This window comes from Podarcis raffonei, chromosome 1 (assembly GCF_027172205.1).
Source record: "Podarcis raffonei isolate rPodRaf1 chromosome 1, rPodRaf1.pri, whole genome shotgun sequence".
Classification (NCBI taxonomy): Eukaryota; Metazoa; Chordata; class Lepidosauria; order Squamata; family Lacertidae; genus Podarcis; species Podarcis raffonei.
In genome coordinates this window covers 113,766,779-113,788,547 of record NC_070602.1, presented here as the reverse complement: position 1 = coordinate 113,788,547, position 21,769 = coordinate 113,766,779, and the positions used below count along the sequence as shown (strand labels likewise).

At 43.7% G+C, this 21,769-nt stretch overlaps 1 protein-coding gene across 4 annotated transcripts in view; it reads right to left on the bottom strand.

Annotated features, from left to right (window-relative positions):
- The window catches only part of CCDC141 (coiled-coil domain containing 141), a 109,238-nt gene that overhangs the window by 83,251 nt on the left and 4,218 nt on the right, over nt 1-21,769 (bottom strand). For all 4 annotated transcript variants that reach the window (XM_053409807.1, XM_053409813.1, XM_053409819.1 and 1 more), the window contains exon 3: nt 1,020-1,211. In XM_053409807.1, coding sequence (XP_053265782.1) covers nt 1,020-1,211 — 192 coding nt within the window. The remainder of the gene's footprint in view (nt 1-1,019; nt 1,212-21,769) is intronic.

Below are 21,769 nucleotides of genomic sequence, written 5' to 3'. Positions count from 1 at the left end.
CCTAAATAATACCCAGGAATCTAGGGTAATTTCAATAAGCGGAGTGAGTATTTTTAAAGAAAGGAACCACCCGTCCCTAAATTGTCACAGACTTTCAGAAGATGCAGCATCTCAAGCTGAATTTGGAGGCTCTGTCATTCCTCAAGGTGACCCCCAACACATCAATAACCTTTGCAGCCATCTATATGTTTAGATTATCCTTAGGTAAGATACCACAATACTGGAATACTTTCCCCAGATATTTTCACTCCAGATTTTGTCCTGATCGTTCCCTTTTCAGCTGAAGCGGAAGCACACCTGATTTTATCTTACATTTCTTTCTATTGTAATGGAATGTTGTAAACAAGGTATGACCTGTTTATTCAGCATTCATCCTGATTTGCTTCCACAAAGCTTATGGAGGAATTTGACTATGTCTGATCTTTGGCATTCGTTCTGATTTATTTGTTGGGCAAGTACACAACACTGAACATTCATTGTAACTTGCTTGTGGGGTGTCTTTCTGTCAATCATTCATCTATCCTACACTTCTCAATGAAGTTCCTCATCAATTTCTTAATGGCAAAAAGACTGTTTTCTAAAAAAGCAAACAAGTGAATTTATCTTGCCAGGGTGACAGGATGCAATTTAATCCACTTTAAGCGGTGTAAACCTAAATTATTGGCACATGCTTGAATTCTCCCCGCAAAAGATTTTTCTTTAGAGTTAAGTGTTACAGAGAATGACCCACTTTCAAGCTCACCATAATACAAACAAACCACTAAACAGTCATGGATTTCATCATGCTTCGGGATCTTATTTAAGTTCAAGCAGTGGTGATTCTCCCTCAGGGCAAGTAAGAAGAGCTCTGCTGAATCTGACCAAAGGGCTTCAAGGTCTAACATACCAGCCCAGTGTTTTGTGGGTTAGTTGGAATGGTGTTTCGTTGTTGTTTTCTTAACCAAACAAACTGAAATATATTGTTGTATATGTTACTTAAAAAATAATAATTTTACAATTATTTTTTTCTACATACGAACCTCCAGCGCATTTTCAAAAAAATCAGAAGTCAGCTCCAAAAGTGCCTTGCGCTTCTCCAGGACAATAACAAGAGAATCCCATGCATCTCCCATGGTTTCTGCCATAGCATCATACACCTGGCTTTTATCTTTGGCTTCAGCTGCAGTCTTGTCCGCTTCACGTAACAGGTCCCAGACTTGTTCTTCCAAAGGCTGAGAAGGGAAGGACAGAGAATATGAACCGATCAGAAATTAAATTCTTAAAACACCATGGACGGCACCCCGTTTCATTGTATGTGCAAGTCTTGTTGTCAACAGAGCTCAAAATTGCACCAGTAAATTTTATTTGTTGGTTTTTCCAAGAATGTAAACCTGCTTATACCTGGTGCTGAAAGCTCCTGGGAGGAAGGCTTAGGCACCCAGACCTGGGGTAGCAATAGGAGGCCTGATGTGCTCTTTCCACTCACCTAACCTCAGTAGGAAGGGCACTCACTGAGGAACAGGTGGCCCTTGATATACCCTCTAGATCAGGCTTCCTCAACCTTGGCCCTCCATATGTTTTTGGCCTACATCTCCCATGATCCCTAGCTAGCAGGACCAGTGGTCGGGGATGCTGGGAATTGTAGTCTCAAAACACCTGGAGGGCCGAGGTTGAGGAAGCCTGCTCTAGATCTCAATAGTTGTTTTCTTTACCTGGGAAACAATTCAATGAAACGTAATAGAGAGATTGGAGTCAATGGGACTTGTTAATCATGGACAAGTTTCATTTCAGTGCTTTCAATGGGACTTGGTTATAATTACATTTTGTAAGATTCTGGCGTGAGTGAACCAGAACACCACTATTATTATTATTTTTAAACGTGGCATGTCTCATTACCATATTTATAAGTTGCAGTATATTAGAAAACATGCACCTGATTTTTGTGGAAGGCTCCCGAGGTGGTGTAGCATGGGTTGCTAGTGTCCAGGGCAAGTAAAGTATTGCGCCCCCAAACTGGTGTCTCCATGTGACGCTGTGGAGCAGTGGCAGGACATGTGTGTGCATCTCCTCCGACTGGGGTGCCGCTGCCACCGCGAGTCTCGCTGTTTGCCAGCCTCCCCTCCCAGCGGGGGTCACCACACAGCCAAGGGATGACAGGGTCCGTCCTCTCCTGGCTACTGCTTGGCATGCTGCTCAGGTAAGGCAGGAAGGGAAGCACCTTCAATTGGATTGGCAGCTGCAGAGGTGAACTCCTAAAAAAATTGTGCCCAGGCCAATCACCCCGGTAACACCCCCCCATGCTAGGCCCCTGGACTGCCACAAGTAAGCAATTGCTTTGTCTGTTGCGGGAAGTGACTCAGAAATTCAATAAACTAAGCCGAACTAGACAGAGAAACCAGTAGGAGAACACTTCAATCTCCCAGGACATTCTATACAAGATCTCAAAGTAGCTGCCTTATTACAAAAGAATTTCAGAAATAGATTGGAAAGAGAAGTTACTGAATTGCAACTTATTACCAAACTTAAAACCATGCAGAGACCTGAATTAGACACATTGGATTCTTATCTCATTATACATGATAAAGCTATTTTTAGCCATCTCACCTCTTGCTTTTTCCTATAAGACCAATTGCAGTCGTTAACAGTTGACAACAAACAGTCTCTTGTCTTTGTCACAAGTAGGTCTCCAAGTGACTTACACTGCAGAACATCTACATCTAAAATCTGCATCATATGCTCAGAATGGTTAAAGATACAGAAGCTCTGTCCTCCTTTGCATTTGTTGTTGTTGTTGTTTAGTCATTTAGTCGTGTCCGACTCTTCGTGACCCCATGGACCAGAGCACGCCAGGCACTCCTGTCTTCCACTGCCTCCCTCAGTTTGGTCAAACTCATGCTGGTAGCTTCGAGAGCACTGTCCAACCATCTCATCCTCTGTCGTCCCCTTCTCCTTGTGCCCTCCATCTTTCCCAACATCAGGGTCTTTTCCATTTAGTTACAGTAATACCTGCAACAGTGAAAGGTGTTAGGGAACACCCTCTAATTTATTCATTGTTCAAATTGAAGTAGTCTGTAAGTTTGCTTCTGAACAAGTCCTTTCACTTTCTGTTCTCTTACTGTCTTTGCTATAAAGAGTAACAAATGCTGCATGTTCTTTTCATTTTAAAATCTTCAGAGTGTCTTCCAGAGACCTGATTTATGTTTGGCTATTTTCATCTGGAGTCTTTATCGTGACAATGGATGAATGGAGTGCCAATTTCTGCTGTTACATTTGGTGCTGCTATCAGTAAGAATGTATAATGAAATGAGGAACCTGTAATAGGCAAATTAAAGTCCAGGATAACTCATTCTCCTGATACAGACTGTAATCAGAACCGAAGATAGGAAAATCTGAAATTCTCCTGATAGAGGCTGAGCTGAGAATAGGAAATAATAGAACACTAATTCATCATTGCGCTAAACTCAGAATCATAATCTCCCGGTTTCTCCCAAGACACCACCCACCGTTATCCTCTGTGCCGGTGATGGGTTGCGTCTGAATAGGCTGTTAATCTGCCCTTCTTCAAAGAAAAGCTTTTGAGAAACACATTTCAGAAAATAATGGAACTATTATTCCTTAATTAAAAAGAGAGATTAATAGTTGTCAGGGGGGGAAATGAAGAAAGGGTCACTAATTAATAATTAGCATTTGAAATAGGAATCATGCGTAAACAAAAACAAGTAAATACAGAGTTCTGTGAAGCTGCTACAAAGATTTCCTCTGAATATTGTTATCTGTGGGGCATTAAAATGTACTGGAAACAAAACGCATGTTCTTAGCGTTAGTTTGACCAAACTGCAGGAGGCAGTGGACGACAGGAGTGCCTGGCGTGCTCTGGTCCATGGGGTCATGAAGAGTCGGACACAACTAAACAACAACAAACATTAGGGGTTTCTCTGGTAACTTTTTTGGATAATAGAAGCATTTGTTTCATGGGTGCTTCACTTGTCCTTTGGATCTCATGATGAGGACTAAGCCTTGCCTCCCCATCAGATCTTGGGGATGAGTAGGGTGGTAGGATGAAGATATTGAAGATTTACATGAGCACTGGTGACCACAATCCCCAGTGCTATTTTTCTAGAAAAAGAGGTGCCAAACTCGCCACGAATGCCTCCCTCGTTCTCTTATAATGGCAATGGCGCCCACCTGAGAGGTGCCAGAACTGAGTTCTTCAGCAATGTCTAGGCAACACAATGACCATGTACATAAGCAATAGACAATCTTTTATAGAATTCCTTCAAACCATAACAAGTCCAAAATGAAATCTTTAAAGTCTCTGAAAATCTTTAAATGAAGTGAGGTACCAGACTTTGAACAGTGAAAGACAAGCTGTGAAGCTTTGTGTATTCAGCAAATATAATGTCCAACACTAAACAGTGATTCTGGATATTGACTACTGTTTCATAGAATTCTTCGTCAGTGTGGTGGGAGGATATAAAATTGCTTCATAAACCCATCTTATTTCGAATGAATGTATGTAAATGAAAATATCAAATGCTGTGGAACAGTGCTCATGTAATAATGTAGTCACTGCTACTGAGTTCTGGCAAGTTCCGGCTGAAAAAAAGCCCTGACTATGCCGAAGACCACCAAGGGTTTAATAAAACTCCAACCCTGAGTTTGCTCCCTTGACTGCTGCTTCTCGTCACCATTTTCTTCCTCCTTGCCTTCAATTGCCCACATTGGCTGTGGCAACTCCCATGTTTCTGTCATTTACCGTATTTTTCGCCCCATAGGGCGCACTGCCCCATAGGGCGCACCTAGGTTTTTTTTGGGGGGGAATAATGAAAAAAATTATATTTCCCCCCCCCAGGCGTGGGGCTGGCGTGGGGGAAGCCCAAGCTTCCCCCGACCCCAGCCCCGAGAACAGCCTGCTATCCACAAGCCTAGGGAGCCCAGCGGGAAGTCGCGCCGGTATCCCCAGGCTTGCGGAGAGCTGCACGAAGCCCGGGCACGCTCTTCAGCGCACCCCAGGCTTCGGAATGCAGGCAGCTCTGCGCAATCCTCGGGAGACCGGCGCGAAGTCGCGCCGGTCTCCCGAGGGTTATGCAGAGCTTCCTGAAGCCTGGAGAGCAAGAGGGGTTGGTGCACACCGAACCCTCTCGCTCTCCAGGCTTCAGGGAAAGCCTGCATTCGCCCCATAGGACGCACACACATTTCCCCTTCATTTTTGGAGGGGAAAAAGTGCGTCCTATAGGGCGAAAAATACAGTACTTATTGCGGAAAAATAAGGGGAAACAAAAATATTCCACTAAGGACTGAGCATACGCATTGGCCATGGAATGGCGGCTGCCAAGAGGAACCAAAGAAAGTCAGGAGGAAGGGGGGGAAACAGTATTATGGGAGATACCATGGCTGGCTGCCATTGTAGCCTGAGCCCAGCTGATTCCAGTTTGCTGAAGGGATTTACCGATGGGTTCATGGACTTCCAGGCAGTGCCAACTTTTAGACTCATTCATAGAGTGAAGTCACTCTGGGAGAACTGGGTGTATCGTATTGCCTAACAGAATGAGCTGTGATCCAATCAAAGGCCTTTGGCAGGCCATTCTAACCCAGCCTCATGTCCAGCACCTTCTGGTTGTAATGCAGAAATAACAGCAGTGGCCAACCTTGCAGGGCTGCTTTGAGGATTACTGTGATAATGTAATCAAAGCACTTTGTACATGGGAAAGCGCTGCATAAATTACAGTGATGACTGTACTGATTATTGTTCTTTGGTGCATTCATGTAGTTAGTAAAGGTTAAGGGACCCCTGACCATTAGGTCTAGTCGTGGCCGACTCTGGGGTTGCGGCGCTCGTCTCACTTTATTGGCCAAGGGAGCCGGCGTACAGCTTCCGGGTCATGTGGCCAGCATGACTAAGCTGCTTCTGGCGAACCAGAGCAGCACACGGAAATGCTGTTTACCTTCCCACCGGAGCAGTTCCTTTGACATGCTTTCGAACTGCTAGGTTGGCAGGAGCAGGGACCGAGCAACGGGAGCTCACCCCGTCACAGGGATTTGAACCACCGACCTTCTGATCAGCAAGTCCTAGGCTCTGTGGTTTAATCCACAGTGCCACCCGCATCCCCTTTCATGTAGTTATTTTATTTAAAATTCAGGTGCTGCCAAGATTTTCTACGAACCAGATTAGGGGAGGGAGAGATGGGATCATGAACATGCTAGGGGGGGAAGGTCCTTCTATTTGACCTACAATAGCAGGCTGCTTTCTGTCTTGTTCAGCAACCCAGGACCAGAGACTCCTAAATGTTCTATATCAGTTGCTATATTTCTCCCCAGTGGGATATTTTTATTTCTTAATATTTATCTAATATCATTTTAAATTTTATTTAATTAATATTGTATATCTTAATATTTATTTCTATTATCCATAAAGAGAACTATCTTCTCACACTGCCAGAAGGACTGATGACTTTATTATCAGAGATATTTTAAAAGAGAGGGGAGATTCCATTGCAAGGGCCTTTGTATCTCTGTTATCATTTCCTAGCTGAGGAATTAGAAAAGAATGTACTTTATTATTACAGAACCTTCACAGGTAGCTCCAGTGAATGAATGAATGAATGAATGAATGAATGAATGAATGAATGAATTTGCTTGCTTGCGTCAAATAGAGAAGGGCCATAATGTGTGGTAGATAACACATTGGTTCGAAAATGTTTGTCCTCCAAAAAGTAAATTTCCATGGAATGAAAAGGCTGCTGAATGATACGGAATACCTAATCAAAAACCTGTGCATTCAGAAGTAAGTCCTGTGCATTCAGAAGTAAGCTCCAGCAAGTTCAAAGGAACTTACTCTCCCAGGTAAGTGGGACTGAAGGCTTAATATTTCTATTAAAAACACTGAACATTTGTACTCCAGTCCTTCTTGGTCTGGTCCTTACTGGAGCAGAACAAAGTCCATTTTGTTCAGCATTCTGTTTCTAACTTTGAAAAGCCAGAGACATAAGAATGCAAAATAAAAACACAAAATACATAATAAAGCAAATGAAAGTAAAACAAAACAATAAACTCCTTCCAGCAGATACATTTCAAAGGCCATAAAATGTTAATCAGCCCAACGCCTGGTTGAAGAGAAACGTTTTTGCCTGGCGCCTAAAAATATGTAATGAAGGTGCCCGGTGAGGCTCCTTGGGAAGAGCTTTCCACAGATGGGGAGCCACTGAAGAAAAGTCCCCGTTCTCATGTTGCCACCCTTCAGACCTCTCATGGGGGAGACCTTTGCAGGCCACAAAGGTGATGGCCTTTCCCTGTTGTTTGTCCCCAGTGCTTGATATTAAGAGATATACTGCTTCTGTAACTGTACCGTATATACTCAAGTATAAGCCGACCCGAATATAAGCTGAGGCACCTAATTTTAGCACAAAAAACTGGGAAAACTTATTGACTCAAGTATAAGCCGGTTCACCACACCACAAACCTGGTGATGGCGGCAGCGGCGGAGGAAGAACAAGCAGCCCAGAGGAGGAGGGAGGAGCAGCCTGAAAGGACCCTCACTCAAATATAAGCCAAGGGGGGCTTTTTCAGCATAAAAAATGTGCTGAAAAAGTCGGCTTATACTCGAGTATATATGGTAAGTTGCATTTAGCTATCATAGTTAGTAGGCATTGACAAACATAACTTCTATGATCTTGTGCAATTGTTGTTTATTTAAGACCATCCAAGCAACTGCCCATAAACTTTTTTGTAGCAGTGAATTTCACGTTTAATTGTGGCATCTGTTAAGGCAATTATTTATAAATACTTGGCCAGGTCTACCAGAGAGTCATAGAAAACTTGGTATAGATTGCCAGCAAAGGATGGCAGAAAAACAAAGACCGTGCATGGGTTACATATCCATCAATCACCAGATAGAGGGCCCCCTTTAAAAAGCACCCATGAAGCTTGGTCCTAAATGGAGCAATGAAGTCTTGTCTGACTACTGAGTATCATTAGACTCCAGCCACGTTATGAAAGTGGCCTGTGATTATTTCGGTTTTAGGCATTCCTCATCAAACAATAAAAAATACAGATTCACCATAATAAAAAGTAGTCTAGGCTATCCATTCCGCATTGACAATGGTTGTTATATTATGCTGGTAAAATCAGCGTTTAAGCTCCCAATGTGCTATTTCTTTCTGATGCTGCTAATTATGCTAATAAATTTGTTTCTAAGCTTCTGGCATGCTGAATCTCAATGAGCAATTTGTTTTTTAATTGGAAGCTATTTGCCAATAGGTAAATGGGCGCGCTTGGCCATTATGCTCTCCTCTTGTTGGGCAGAACAGCCTATGAATTCAATAAATATATTTCAAGTCAGCCAATTCGTTTCCAATGCCAGCTGTTCCTCTTACCATTCATTACGTTTCGCGCACAGAGCAAAGTCTATCGCTGACATTTATGTGGTTTTGAAACAGGACCTAGGTATTGATTCACCCAGAAAAAAAAGGATCTTGGAGCCATATCTAGCTTGTCCACAAGAGGATTTTAAAGGCCATTCTCTGTAAGAGATGGAAGCATTTGTTACCGTGTATATTCGCTCAAGGGCAGGCTCTAGACACATTTCAGACTAGTACAAATGGAAAGGGCGCTGTAAATACTTTTACAGGCTGTTGCTCGATATTCCATGTCTCCGCAATTTGCTCTCCAGTGCAACAAGCAGGTCTGTTAAGAGTGCCAGACAAGGGGGGGGGGGAGGAAAAACCAGTTGTGAGAAAGAGAGAGCAAGACGGAAGATTTTATTGAATCACTAAGTTCCCAAGATATTGCCCATGATCCTGTTGCTTCAATTCATACAAATACAGTGGTACCTCAGGTTACAGACGCTTCAGGTTACAGACTCCGCTAACCCAGAAATAGTACCTCGGGTTAAGAACCTTGCTTCAGGATGAGAACAGAAATTGTGCTCTGGCAGCACGGCAGAAGCAGGAGGCCCCATTAGCTAAAGTGGTGCTTCAGGTTAAGAACAGTTTCAGGTTAAGAATGGACCTCCAGAACAAGTTAAGTTCTTAACCCGAGGTACCACTGCAGTATATTTCATCCAGGGGCATGTCCTGTGCATCTTTTGGCAAATCCCTGTATATGTGTAGACCAGGAGTAGGCTACCTAAGGCCCGGGGGCCAGATCCGGCCCAATCGCCTTCTCAATCTGGCCCGCAGACGGTCCAGGAATCAGCATGTTTTTACATGAGTAGAATGTGTCCTCTTATTTAAAATGCATCTCTGGGTTATTTGTGGGGTGGGGCCCGCCTGGTGTTTTTACATGAGTAGAATGTGTGCTTTTATTTAAAATGCATCTCTGGGTTATTTGTGGGGCATAGGAATTCGTTCATTTCTTCCCTTCAAAATACAGTCTGGCCCCCCACATGGTCTGAGGGATGGTGAACCGGCCCACGGCTGAAAAAGGTTGCTGACCCCTGGTGTAGACCCTCCAAGTGTCCGTATTTTCCAGGTTTAGTCTTGGATTTACAGAAGCCGTCCTGGTTTCAGATTTGATCCCAGAAGGTCCCACTTTTCCTTAGGATGTCCCGATTTCCATCAGAAAAATGTTGGAGGGTATGGTAGGTCATCCCTATTTTCATCGGGAAAATGTTGGAGGGTTAATAGGGTTGCCATATTTTGAAGAGAGAAAAAATAGGACACATTTGCCAAGTGCTACTTTTAACTATAGATTGCTATGACAACTCTACCCATGAAAAAGAGGGCATTTCCTGGAAAAAGAGGACATATGGCAACTTTAGATGACATCTGAAGGCAGCCCTGTATAAGGAAGTTTTTAAAAAATGTTTAATGTTTCATTATGTTCTTATATATGTTGGAGGCTGCTCAGAGTGGCTGGGGCAACCCAGGCTGGATTCTAGACACATCAAAGGAGTGTTTCAGGCGCTGCAAACTTTGTGTGAGAAATCGGGTTAGCAAAAAACGTAACTCCACAGCACCATCTGGTGTCACAGTGTTAGAATGCATAAACAATGCATATAAAGTGTTTTGTCCTTTGCCAGTGTAGCTGAGTCCCCAGTCAGATGGGCGAGGTATAAATAATATAATTTTAATATTATGGAATAGGACGCCCCTGTTTTCATTGGAGAAATGTTGGAGGGTATGATATATGCGCAAAGTACAAAGTCTCTGGAAATCATGAGAATTCATGAAAGCTTTGAACAGTCAGTTATTTTTCACTGCATTGTGCTTATTATTCCTTAAAGGGGGTATGAGCAATTTGTTTTGAGAATGGAGGTATTATGCGATGTGTATATCACTCCCGAGAAAGACATCACAAAAATATATTGGCTGCTGTTTCTTTCTGGAAGACTGCGCAAAACTTTGTACATATGTCTGCTTGTGTTATTGTTTTAAAGGAAAATCTATCCTGTGATCTCTGTGACTGCCATGAGGCCTAATCTCTTTATATTATATTTTTGTAAGGAAAATTGTTATGAATGGCCCCTCAGTCCTACCTGTGAGAACAAAAACAACTCAAAAAGGACTGGGGGTGGACTGGCTTTCCAATCAAAATATTCTGTGGAGGGCCTCTGTACTGTCCCTGCTTTCTATCTCTTTCCTTCAGACTGTTCCTTCCCCATCACGACACCTCCTCCCCCATTAGGTTTTCCACACACTCAACCCTGGAAAACATTTCTCTAGCATACATGTGCCAGTGACCACTGATAGGGCCTGGACTGCAATTGCTTAAAATATCTTTACAGTACAGAAGGCCATCAGGGGTCACATTGCACAGCGATAACATAAGCTCCATCACAAGGTCACTTGGAAGTTATCCTAAGAGATCATTTTCCAGGTTCACTGTCTGATGCTGCAAGCCATTTTGTTATGGCTTGTACCACAAGAATTTAGTTTGCAAGCTGTGTGAAAACTCATTATCCTGGGCAAGCCAACTCGGTATGCAATATTGTAGTGTGAGCACAGTCCGGCACACAGTTACGATTCCTTAAGCCTATTTATTTCATTCGAGTCCAAATTTAGGCCAAAATTGCATATGACACAACACCAACCTCCTTGCTGCCTCTCCGTCTCCCTTTCCCTCCCAGAAAAAACCAGCGACCCACCTGGTGGGAAGTAAGCATAGCAGCTCCAGCCCATCTTGTAAGCCGCTTCTGCTAGAAATACATAACTCAAGAGCAAATATGTTCAGAATGCATATTTAAATACACATTCAGATCTGGAAATGTAGTGGAATGGCCCTGTGAGTGAACCAATGTGAAAGTGGCATGGATCTGAAATAGGCTGGTTTTGGTATCCTTACATTTGGCACACCTAAGCACAGTAAATAGTTGCACTGTCACAGAGAGTACATTTTATGTTATAACGGACAGCTATCTACTATGTTTGAGGGCTGCTGCACAGTAAGGTATATGCAGATTAAAAGTCTGCACTTTTCACCGTCCAGCATATTTGATGTTTTATCGTGTTTTTAATATTGGGAGCCACCCAGAGTGGCTGGGGAAACCCAGCCAGATGGGCAGGGTATAAATTATTATTGGATAGAGCAGTGCCTGTGACTGCCAGGGTGCCCACGAGTACAGTGGTGCCTCGCAAGATGAAATTAATTCGTTCAGCAAGTTTTTTCTTCTTGCGAGTTTTTCGTCTTGCGAAGCACCATTTCCCATAGGAATGCATTGAAAATCAATCAATGCGTTCCTATGGAAACCGCCTTCAGACCAGGTCCGGGGACAGTCTGTCCCCCGACCTCTTCTGAAGGCTGGGGGGGGGGACAAGGGCTTTTCTTCCCACCGCCAGCCTTCAGAAGGCTGTTCTGAAGGCTGGCGGTGGGAAGAAAAGCCCTTCTCCCCACCTCCCGCCCCGCAAGCTCCAGGGACAGGAGGGCTTTCCTCCCGACCCCCAGCATTTTAAAAGCCCCGGGACAGCGGAGAAGTCTCCGCTGTCCCGGGAAGGCAGGCGGGGGGAGCAAAGACTTTTGCCCCCCGCTGGCCTTCAGAAGAGGTCCAGGACCTCTTCTGAAGGCCGGCGGTGGGCGAAAGTCTTTGCTCCCGATGGCCAGCATTTTAAAAGCGGTCCGGGATAGCGGGAAAGCCCTGCTATCCCGGACCGCTTTTAAAATGCTGGCGGTGGGGAGCAAAGCCTTTCGGCCCCCGCCGGCCTTCCTGGACCTCTTCTGAAGGCCGGCGGGGGGCGAAAGGCTTTGCTCCCCACCGCCAGCATTTAAAAGAGGTCCCCGGAGATTTCCCTATGGGCTTTCTTCTTGCGAAGCAAGCCCATAGGGAAATTCGTCTTGTGGAACGACTCAAAAACGGAAAACTCTTTCGTCTTGCGAGTTTTTCGTTTTGCGAGGCGTTCGTCTTGCGAGGCACCACTGTACCTGTTATGGCACCTGTGAAATACCTCAGTAAATATCCCCTCAAAAATACACCGTTCACAAGAGACTGTTTGCTTCTCTTGCTTTGTTCTTGTTTACAATCGGCTCAGCCTCTTCAATATTGGACGTGCCCCCTTAAACGTGCCCACTGGGTGCCACAATTTGATGTCCGCTCTCTCTCTTGTCCTGAACGGAGGAGAGGTGCAAAGAGCAGGAGGGAAGAAGCATGCCTTCACCATTTTGTGGTCCTCTCTCTTTTTCCTGCTCTTTCAGATGCAGCAGACGCTTCGTGTTACGCCAGTGCCCGCGGCAGCCATTTTGTGGCATGTGCCCAAGAGCCCAAAACGTTTGGCAACCGCTGAGCTAGAGGTTTACAGCCAAACACCATCACTAAGTAAAAATTACTCAGACTCCCCGGAATATATTTGAGACCTATATGGACGTGAGGGAATAAAATAATGTTATCTTAACATAATGGATACTTTCACTTCTGTAATGGGGGTGGGGTGGGGAGACAGCGTTCTGTCAATTCTGTCACAACACAATGAATAAAGTGGATGATGAACACCCCCGCCTGGAAATGCTAGGGACTGTACCTTGATATAGAATCACAGAATTGTAGAACTGGAAGGGACCCTGAGGGTCATCTAGTCCAACCCCCTGCAATGCAGGGTATGTGTGAACTATGGCCCCTTCTCTGTTAAATGTGTATGTAATATATAGTCTCCGTGTTACATGCCTTTAGACCAGCAGAAACTTTTTTCCCCCAGTGACCACTCGAAAACTGTAAGTGGTCTTGCTGGACCACCTAATAATCTTCCCCCTCCTTTAATACTAACCTCATGGTCAAAATTTGTGCCGTATTATAAAAATCATGGGCCTTAAGCCTGGCTGCCAAGAAAGGCCACTGGTTAAAAAGGTGTGTGGGAGAAGGAAGAGAATGATTAAATGTATCAGCATTATATTATGAATATTATAGGCCCTAGGCCAGCGTTTTGCTAGGCTGGTCAAAATGGCTTAATCTTCCTTGTCAGGGGGGAAAAAATCAACTGTGGGGCCCAGTATAGATATTTTCAACTGTTCTTTCCACAGTCCACCTGAAAGGATTACCAGAGGTCCATAGACTTTGAGCTGAGAACCTCTGCTACAGACGGTTCTCTTTCCATGCAAAAAAACCCACAATAGTATATGCTACATTACAATATTGTCTGATATTGCTTCAAACCATATAATCATATAACCATATAATCATTTGCTTTTCTTGCATTTGCCAAGATTCTTTGAAACAACTGAACCTTAACTGCACTTAATTCTCCTTTCTGCTTTGGGCTGCTTTCCAGAAGAGTGGCATTATGTTGTTATTAACGTTTCCCGAACTGCTACTACAGCTACAGAGTACTAAAGATACTAAAACAAAACCCATTATTTTTATTTTATTGTGTAAATCCTCCCTAAAAAGGTTAGTAAAGGAAGTTTTATTGAGTTGCAAGCTGAACTCTGAGGAAAGCTTCCTTATGGCGATCACTGATTCTGCATACTGAAATAATATACTGAAATACAACTATATGAGAGACATAGGGAACAGATGCTGCGTAATTAACGTTTCTGTGCAGAAAGGGTGCTTGCAGCAGTGAAAATTAAGCATGTCTCTTGTTGCTTTCCCGAATCTAATTCGGAGTCCGTAGCTTCTCATGCTGATACATCTGTTTTAAATAAGGGATAAGATATCTAGTGGCTGAGATGTGGGGCCAATATCTGTATGCCACATCAAGCTTATTGCATCATTCACACTATCCATTTGCACACATGCTCGGCAGACTGCTCTCTCATGTCATCCCTCTGCTAAATTCCTCTCCTAACTGAGCCCAGAGCAGTTTAAGTCTACCTATCCACCCCCCACAGACTTTCCCTGGGAGTCAGTCCCCACTGGACTCAGCAGGACTTACTTCTGAGAAGACATGCAATACGGTTGAGCTGAAAGCATTGCATTTATTTTAATAGGAATCTGCTCCTGCCGCAGAAGTATATAATGCCCGCATTTCATTCTGGAAGCAGAAACAAGATGCACTTCCGCAAGTCTGGCTTGGGTAAGGTTGCCCTATTTCAAAGCTCGAAATTCCAGACACAAAACATTGTTGAGCCTGGACACTATTTCCAACAGACGAATCCCGGACATGTCCAGGAAATCCTGGATGTACGGCAGCCCTAGACTTTGGGGTGCATTGTGCATGAAACCCTGAAAAATTATTTTATTACAGTGGTACCTCGCAAGACGAATGCCTCGTAAGACGAAAAACTCGCAAGACGAATGAGTTTTTCGTTTTTTGAGTTGCTTCGCAAGACGAATTTCCCTATGGGCTTGCTTCGCAAGACGAAAACGTCTTGCAAGTTTGTTTCCTTTTTCTTAAAACCGTTAATACCCAGGGAATCCGTGCTTCGCAAGACGAAAAATTCGCAAGACGAAAAAACTCGCAGAACGAATTAATTTCGTCTTGCGAGGTACCACTGTATTATTTATTACATTTGTACAATGCACTTCAGCCACAGATCTCAGGGTGGCTCGTGACATAAAAGCGCAATATAAAAAACGCAAAATGCATAGTAAAAATAAGAACAACAGAAAAACCAATAATTCCCCACCACCACCATACACAGCACATTAAAAAGGGCCCAGATTGGGCCATTTCTGGATGCTGCCCATCTTAGGATCCAGTGGGATGGATGGATGACTGGCTCAGCTCTGGCCCTGTTCCACCCCACTGCGGAGTGTTACACTGACTACCATTGGTGGTCGCCTGGCAACAGCTAGGGTAGCAAAGCCCAGCACGGAAGGGTGGAAGGAAACCTCCACCACAGCCTAACCTGTTCTCCCCACTCCTCTGGCAGCATGGATTGAGGGACAAGATTGTTCTGCTTGTATTGGTCATTTCTGGATAAGAGAGGTGGTCCACTGTCTGTGGCATCAAGCCTCTGAGTACTAGTTGCCAGAAACTACAGGACGGTAGAATGATGTTGTTTGAAGGCATCCCACAGACATCTGCCCACCCATTGTGAGAACAGAATGGTGTACCAGATAGGACATTGGCCTGGTCCAGCAGGTTCAGCTTATGTTCTTACGAAGTTAACAACAGAAACAAAATCAGGAGCGAGGATTTCCTTTATAGCAATCTCTTTGTGAAATGAAACGTTCTTATATAACCTCACAATAAAAGGCATTCTTATAATTATAAGAGCCCTTCATCCTGCTGACGAAAACATCCCATAAGGGGGGGGGGGACCCAGACTTTCAGCTTTAGTGGCAATGTGAAGCACCTCTATAATTAATATATGGAAATAACCTTTAGCACCAAGATTAACAGATAATATACCAAGAGCCAAAAAGTTCATTTAAATGAAATAAAGGTGACAACTCAAAGGTTAGAGCTACTGAGAGGCCAAATATTCCTTTTTTCAAAAGGCAACAATTCAAAATTAAAAATGCCGAAGAGAAATATTTTCCTGTTTTGTTTCCCCCTTGAATATTTGCATATAAATTACCGTTTTGCAATTTTGTTTCAACAAATGGAGCAAATAAAGTAATTAAGAGCTATCAACATGCATCTCAAAGAATGAATACCAAATTTTATGTCTGTCTGTCTCTTTCTCTTTCTTTCTTTCTTTCTTTCTTTCTTTCTTTCTTTCTTTCTAGAAAAGTTAGCCCTGCATAGTTCCAGGTTCTCCAGTACATTTCACTGTGACCTTTATTATGACAAAGAACAGGACTTTGGCAAGCGATCAAGAATGTACGGTTGCGTCCACATGGATCTTCCAGAGCTTGGTCCAGATTAATCACAGAGCAGGAAGTACAACAAACAGCTTTCAAAGAACACCTCAGCAATGGCTGGCATGGTTCTAGTATTAAAGGTACATGTTTCGTATCAATGCACCTGTAAAGTATTCTCACAGGGGATAAGATCATCATAAGTTCTTATTTCTCAGAACTGCCTGTGTCTGTTATGACACAAAAGCATTGTGAAATTAAAGCGAAAACACAGAGAAAGTTACAGCATAATCCTATGCATGTCGGTTCAAAGAAGTAAGCCCCAACAAGTCCAATGGTAAGTGTCTATAACGTTGCAGCTTTACGTTATTCTTAAGTCTGATGGAGCTCATTGGGAGAAGATAGCAACCGCTAACTTAAAAGCGATCGATTTCAAAGGGACGAAAGCACAACTGTCTCTGGAGCCAAATGTCTTCCTCTCCCCTGCCACAGCCCAGTTCAAAAATATGAATCTAAGGTGGGCAAGTTACAAAGTAGGACTTTTTTGTATTAAATTCTTCTTACTTTATCTATAAGGGACACGGGTGGCGCTGTGAGTTAAACCACAGAGCCTAGGACTTGCCAATCAGAAAGTCGGCGGTTCGAATCCCTGCGACGGGGTGAGCTCCCGTTGCTCGGTCCCTGCTCCTGCCAACCTAGCAGTTCAAAAGCACGTCAAAGTGCAAGTAGATAAATAGGTACCGCTCCAGCGGAAAGGTAAACGGCGTTTCCGTGCGCTGCTCTGGTTCGCCAGCAGCGGCTTAGTCATGCTGGCCACATACCCTGTACGCTGGCTCCCTCAGCCAATAAAGTGAGATGAGCGCCGCAATTCCACAGTCGGTCACGACTGGACCTAATGGTCAGGGGTCCCTTTAACCTTACCTTATCTACAGAAAATGTGGTGTACTACCCAGACAAAATTAAGCACATTGTAACCCCTTACTTCATTCACTGAAATATGATAAATTCGATGAAATTCAGTTTTCAGTGCATCTGTGAAAATCATTCAATTAAGTGGCCCTGGCCTGCAAACCTAGGTGTAAGACTCATTAGCCACAGAGGGACTTACTTCTGGGTAAAGGTGCACAGGTTTGTTGTGCACAAGTGTTTCACTTTAGCTGGGCCGCTGTAGTGGTTATTACTGCAGCATCTGTGCTATGGCTACCACAGTATTTGTTTGTTTAACTATCTGTCCAGTGTGCCTTACTAAAGAAATATCTAAAAACACTAAAATGAATCAAACAAAAATAGGATAGCATGAAACGACTGAGCCTAAAACAAGCTAAGTGGCAGCCAATGAAGCAGTTTTAAAACATTTATCACAAGCTCCAGAAGGACTGCCCAAATAGAATTTTCTTTGTGATTCTCTCTCTCCAAAAGGCATAGAGTCAGCCATACAAATCCCATCAAGGAGTGGAACTCCTTAACATAGCCACATACCTTCTCACATGCTACAAAGGAAAATCAGGACATGGCTGTTTCGGTGCCAGGCTCGTATGTGAGCCAAGTGACTTGCACGATTGCATGGTCTTCAAAAATAGGGCACCTTTGGGGGCCATGTTCTCGTGGGAGCCGAAACAGGACATCCTGGGATCCAATCAGAAGCTGGAATGTCCCGCTTAAAGCAGGACAGTTGAGGAGTATGTAGGAGATCCTCCTATCTCTTCTAATCTAGTTATAGGGAAAGAAGGGATTTAGAGCTAGGTCTTCACGGAGGATCTCAGTGCTCCATGGAAGTTCATATAGGAGAAGCTTAGAGATGGGGGAAGAAATCAATGTGGTTCACATCTAAAGATGAATTTACCTAATTTGCACTTTGAAAAAGCAGTATGTGAATCAAAACACAGCTGTCCATTTGAAATCTTACACTTTGCCAAATTTTGCAATGCTACTTCTCCAGCAAAGCAATCTGTGAAAAAATGTATATACTGAAGTGTGCATATAAATCCACACAGAAGTGAAAAAAGTGCATTATACTACAGTGGTACCTCGATTTAAGAACAGTCCTGTTTAAAAACGATTCGGTTTACAAACACCGCAAAACCGGAAATAGTCCTGGTTTGCAAACTTTACCTTGGTCTAAGAACACAATCCGAACGGTGGAAGGGCACCGGCGGCGGGAGGCCACATTAAGGAAAGCGCACCTTGGTTTAAGAACGGTTTCAGTTTAAGAACAGACTTACGGAACGGATTAAGTTCGTAAACCGAGGTACCACTGTATAGTATTGTGTTGTTATATATTAAAACTCCTTGTTTTAAAAACTCCTAGGATGAAAGGTGGTATAGACATTTAATTAATTAATAATTATATATACATGAGGAAATTGCTTTGTAAAAATGTGTGTATTGGGGGCGGGGAATCTCATACAAAAAAAAATGTGTGTGTTTAGAGAAAGCTGCCCTAAAACGGTGACGAATTTTCACAAGGACTACAATCTGAAACTGATGTGGGAATGTGGAGATCTGACGCTAAGATTGGAAAAATGGGAAACTGAGAAAAACCAAAATTGGCAGATTTGCTTATCCCTAGAAAAGATGTTCCCCAAGGTAATCAGAACTCAAGGCATTTTTTAAAATATAACATTTTTTATGCTTTTATGCTTCTAGTGCTTTTATGCAGAGTACTTTTCTATGGTTAAAATCACACTGATATACAACTAGACTGCTCACACAAATACCACAAAGATAGGCACAGCAGACAAACCATAATCTTCAAAATCATTGTCTACTTGGCAATGCAAAAGCCTGTCCAACATAAAAAGACCTTCTTTAAACTGGTAGAAGACACCCAGAGAGTGGGCAAGCTTTTCCACAATATTGGTGCAGCCACTGAAAAGATCCTCTCTCCTATTACTACCAACCATGCCTCCACCCTAGCTTTGACACAGAAGATACTTTGGTTTTTCTTCAGATCTTCCCCTAGCCTTGACACAGAGGCAGGTCCCTCCTTCTGAATTTAGGCATGGGCAGATTTGTATGGGAGGAGGCGGCCCTTCAGACACCTAAAGCCCAAGCCATTTAGGGCTTAAAAATCATCAACACTTTGAATTGTGCCCAGAAACAAATTGGCAACCAGTGCAGGCTTGCAAGATAGGTCTGATATGGTCCTATGGGCATATACCCACTTGCTTCCATATTCTGGGCCAACTGCAGCTTCTGAAGATTACATGTAGAATTCATTGCAACCCAATTTCAGCGTAACTAAGGTATATGTTCCTCTGGTCATTTAGGGCATTAAATGTCACAAGCAGCACTTTGAATGGTGCCTTAGAAACAAACTTGGGAACAAAATTCTCTCAGAGCCAGTGTTCCATTGGTATTCTTCTAAAAGTGGGTTGCTGGGTTCTGAATGAATTGCAATTTTCAGGCAGGCTTCAAAAGCAGCTCAACATAGAACACATTACAGTAGTTCTTCCTGGGGGGACACCAAGGCCAAGTCACTCCTCAATAGAAGGACAGCAGCCTGGTACACCATCATAAGTTGGTGAAAAGTGCCCTGACCATGGTGCTACCTGGAATCCCAGCAGCAAGACTAAGTGCAAGAACATCTCCAAACCCTGAAGTACAACCCTACAGAGATATGGTGAACCACAAAACCCTAAATTAATCAGGCCACCCACCATTAACATCTTCATTTTTTCTGAGCTGAGCTTTAGTTTGTTCGTCCCCACCCAATCCATCACTGGATGCTTCCTGACTGCTTTTGGGCAGAATTCAGACCAGCAAATTCAGGTTGCACAATTCTCTTTGACTTGGAGGATTGTGCAACAAACCCACTTCTCCGAAAGATCAGATTTTCATTAAAGACTTTCATTGCCGGAAGGAAGGTGACAAGAAAATGTGCTGGAAAGTGTGGCATAACAATTGATTAACTCTATGTTGTATAACAGGGACGCGGGTGGTGCTGTGGGTTAAACCACAGAGCCTAGGACTTGCCGATCAGAAGGTCGGCGGTTCGAATCCCCGCGACGGGGTGAGCTCCCGTTGCTCGGTCCCTGCTCCTGCCAACCTAGCAGTTCGAAAGCACGTCAAAATGCAAGTAGATAAATAGGTACCGCTCCGGCGGGAAGGTAAACGGCGTTTCCGTGCGCTGCTCTGGTTTGCCAGAAGCGGCTTAGTCATGCTGGCCACATGACCGGGAAGCTGTACGCCGGCTCCCTCGGCCAATTAAGCAAGTTGAGCGCCGCAGCCCCAGAGTCGGCCACGACTGGACCTAATGGTCAGGGGTCCCTTTACCTTTACTTTTTTATGTTGTATAATCAAGGCTTTTTTTCCTTCCAGCCGGAGCTCACTGGAGCTCAGCACCAGCACCTCTCAGGTGGGCACCATTGTCACTCTAGGAGAACAAGGGAGAAATTCATGGTGAGCTCTGGCACCTCTTTTTCTAGAAAAATGGCACTGTGTATAACCTCTCCACAAACAAATCGGACCAAATACTTACTAAATAGCCAGTATTGCCTAATCTTCCTGCAAACAAATCAGAATGAATGCTCCATAAATAGGTTGGGTGGCATTCAGCTAAGTTTGACTCATAGTAGGCCCATTGAAAACAGTAATAATGTGCATCAATTGCAGTAGGTCCACTCTGAATAAAATCTAGTTGACTATCGCCTGTTCTCTGTTAAACCCATCTGTTAAAGGCCTTCACTTCACCTAGCTCTGTTGAAAAGGAGAAATAAAAACAACCATCCTCAGAATACTGACAGCACCTCAGATCTCCTGCTGTCAATAGATGTTAACTGTCATCAGGCTAATATTCATTCCACTATCTTCACTTACAATCATCAATGTTATCTTCAATTATAGTACAGTTGTACCTTGGATCCCGAATGCTTTGCGAGTCGAACGTTTTGGCTCCCAAACGCCGCAAACCTGGAATTGAGTGTTCCGGTTTGTGAACGTTCTTTGGAACCTGAACATCCGACACAACTTCTGCGGCTTCTGATTGGCTGCAGGAGCTTCCTGCAGCCAATCGGAAGCTGCCCCTTGGTTTCTGAATGTTCCGACTTCCGGAACAGATTCCATTCGACTTCCAAGGTACCACTGTACTGTTACCCATCATCAGTATTATTACCTACAATCGTTAATTGGTATTCAAGTAAAAAGGTTGTTGAAGCAAAGATGCCCAAGTGATTATAGAAAGACTGCATAATTGCAAAACAAAACCGTACTTTTAAGAAGGAAGCAGATGCCAGGTACTTGTGATATGAGGTCTGTGGGGCATGCAGACTAAAGCAAGAGGCCTTATCTTCGTTAGCCAGTCCTCACTCTTGAACCTGGAGGTCTGGCCACTTACTGTTTGAAACAGGTTAAAGCAGGGGTGGGCAGCTGGTGGCCCTTTAAGCTGTGCTTGGACTCTCAACTCCCATCAGCCCCAGCCAGCATAGGGTAATGGGAGTTGTAGTCTGGCACACCACACATTTCCTCATCCTTAGTCTCAAGTGTGCTTTAGTTGCCTAAATCCCTTTGGAACTGTTATTGGTGTGATTCATACCTATGTACTTTAGTGGACAAGCTGAATGATGTAATTGGTTTATGTATTCATTAATTGATTTGTGAGGCTGGGGGGGGCGGGAGAGAGTGGCTTTTAAGGCATAGCTCTCACAAAGCAGGTTACATAACTTTTACTTCCCACAAAAG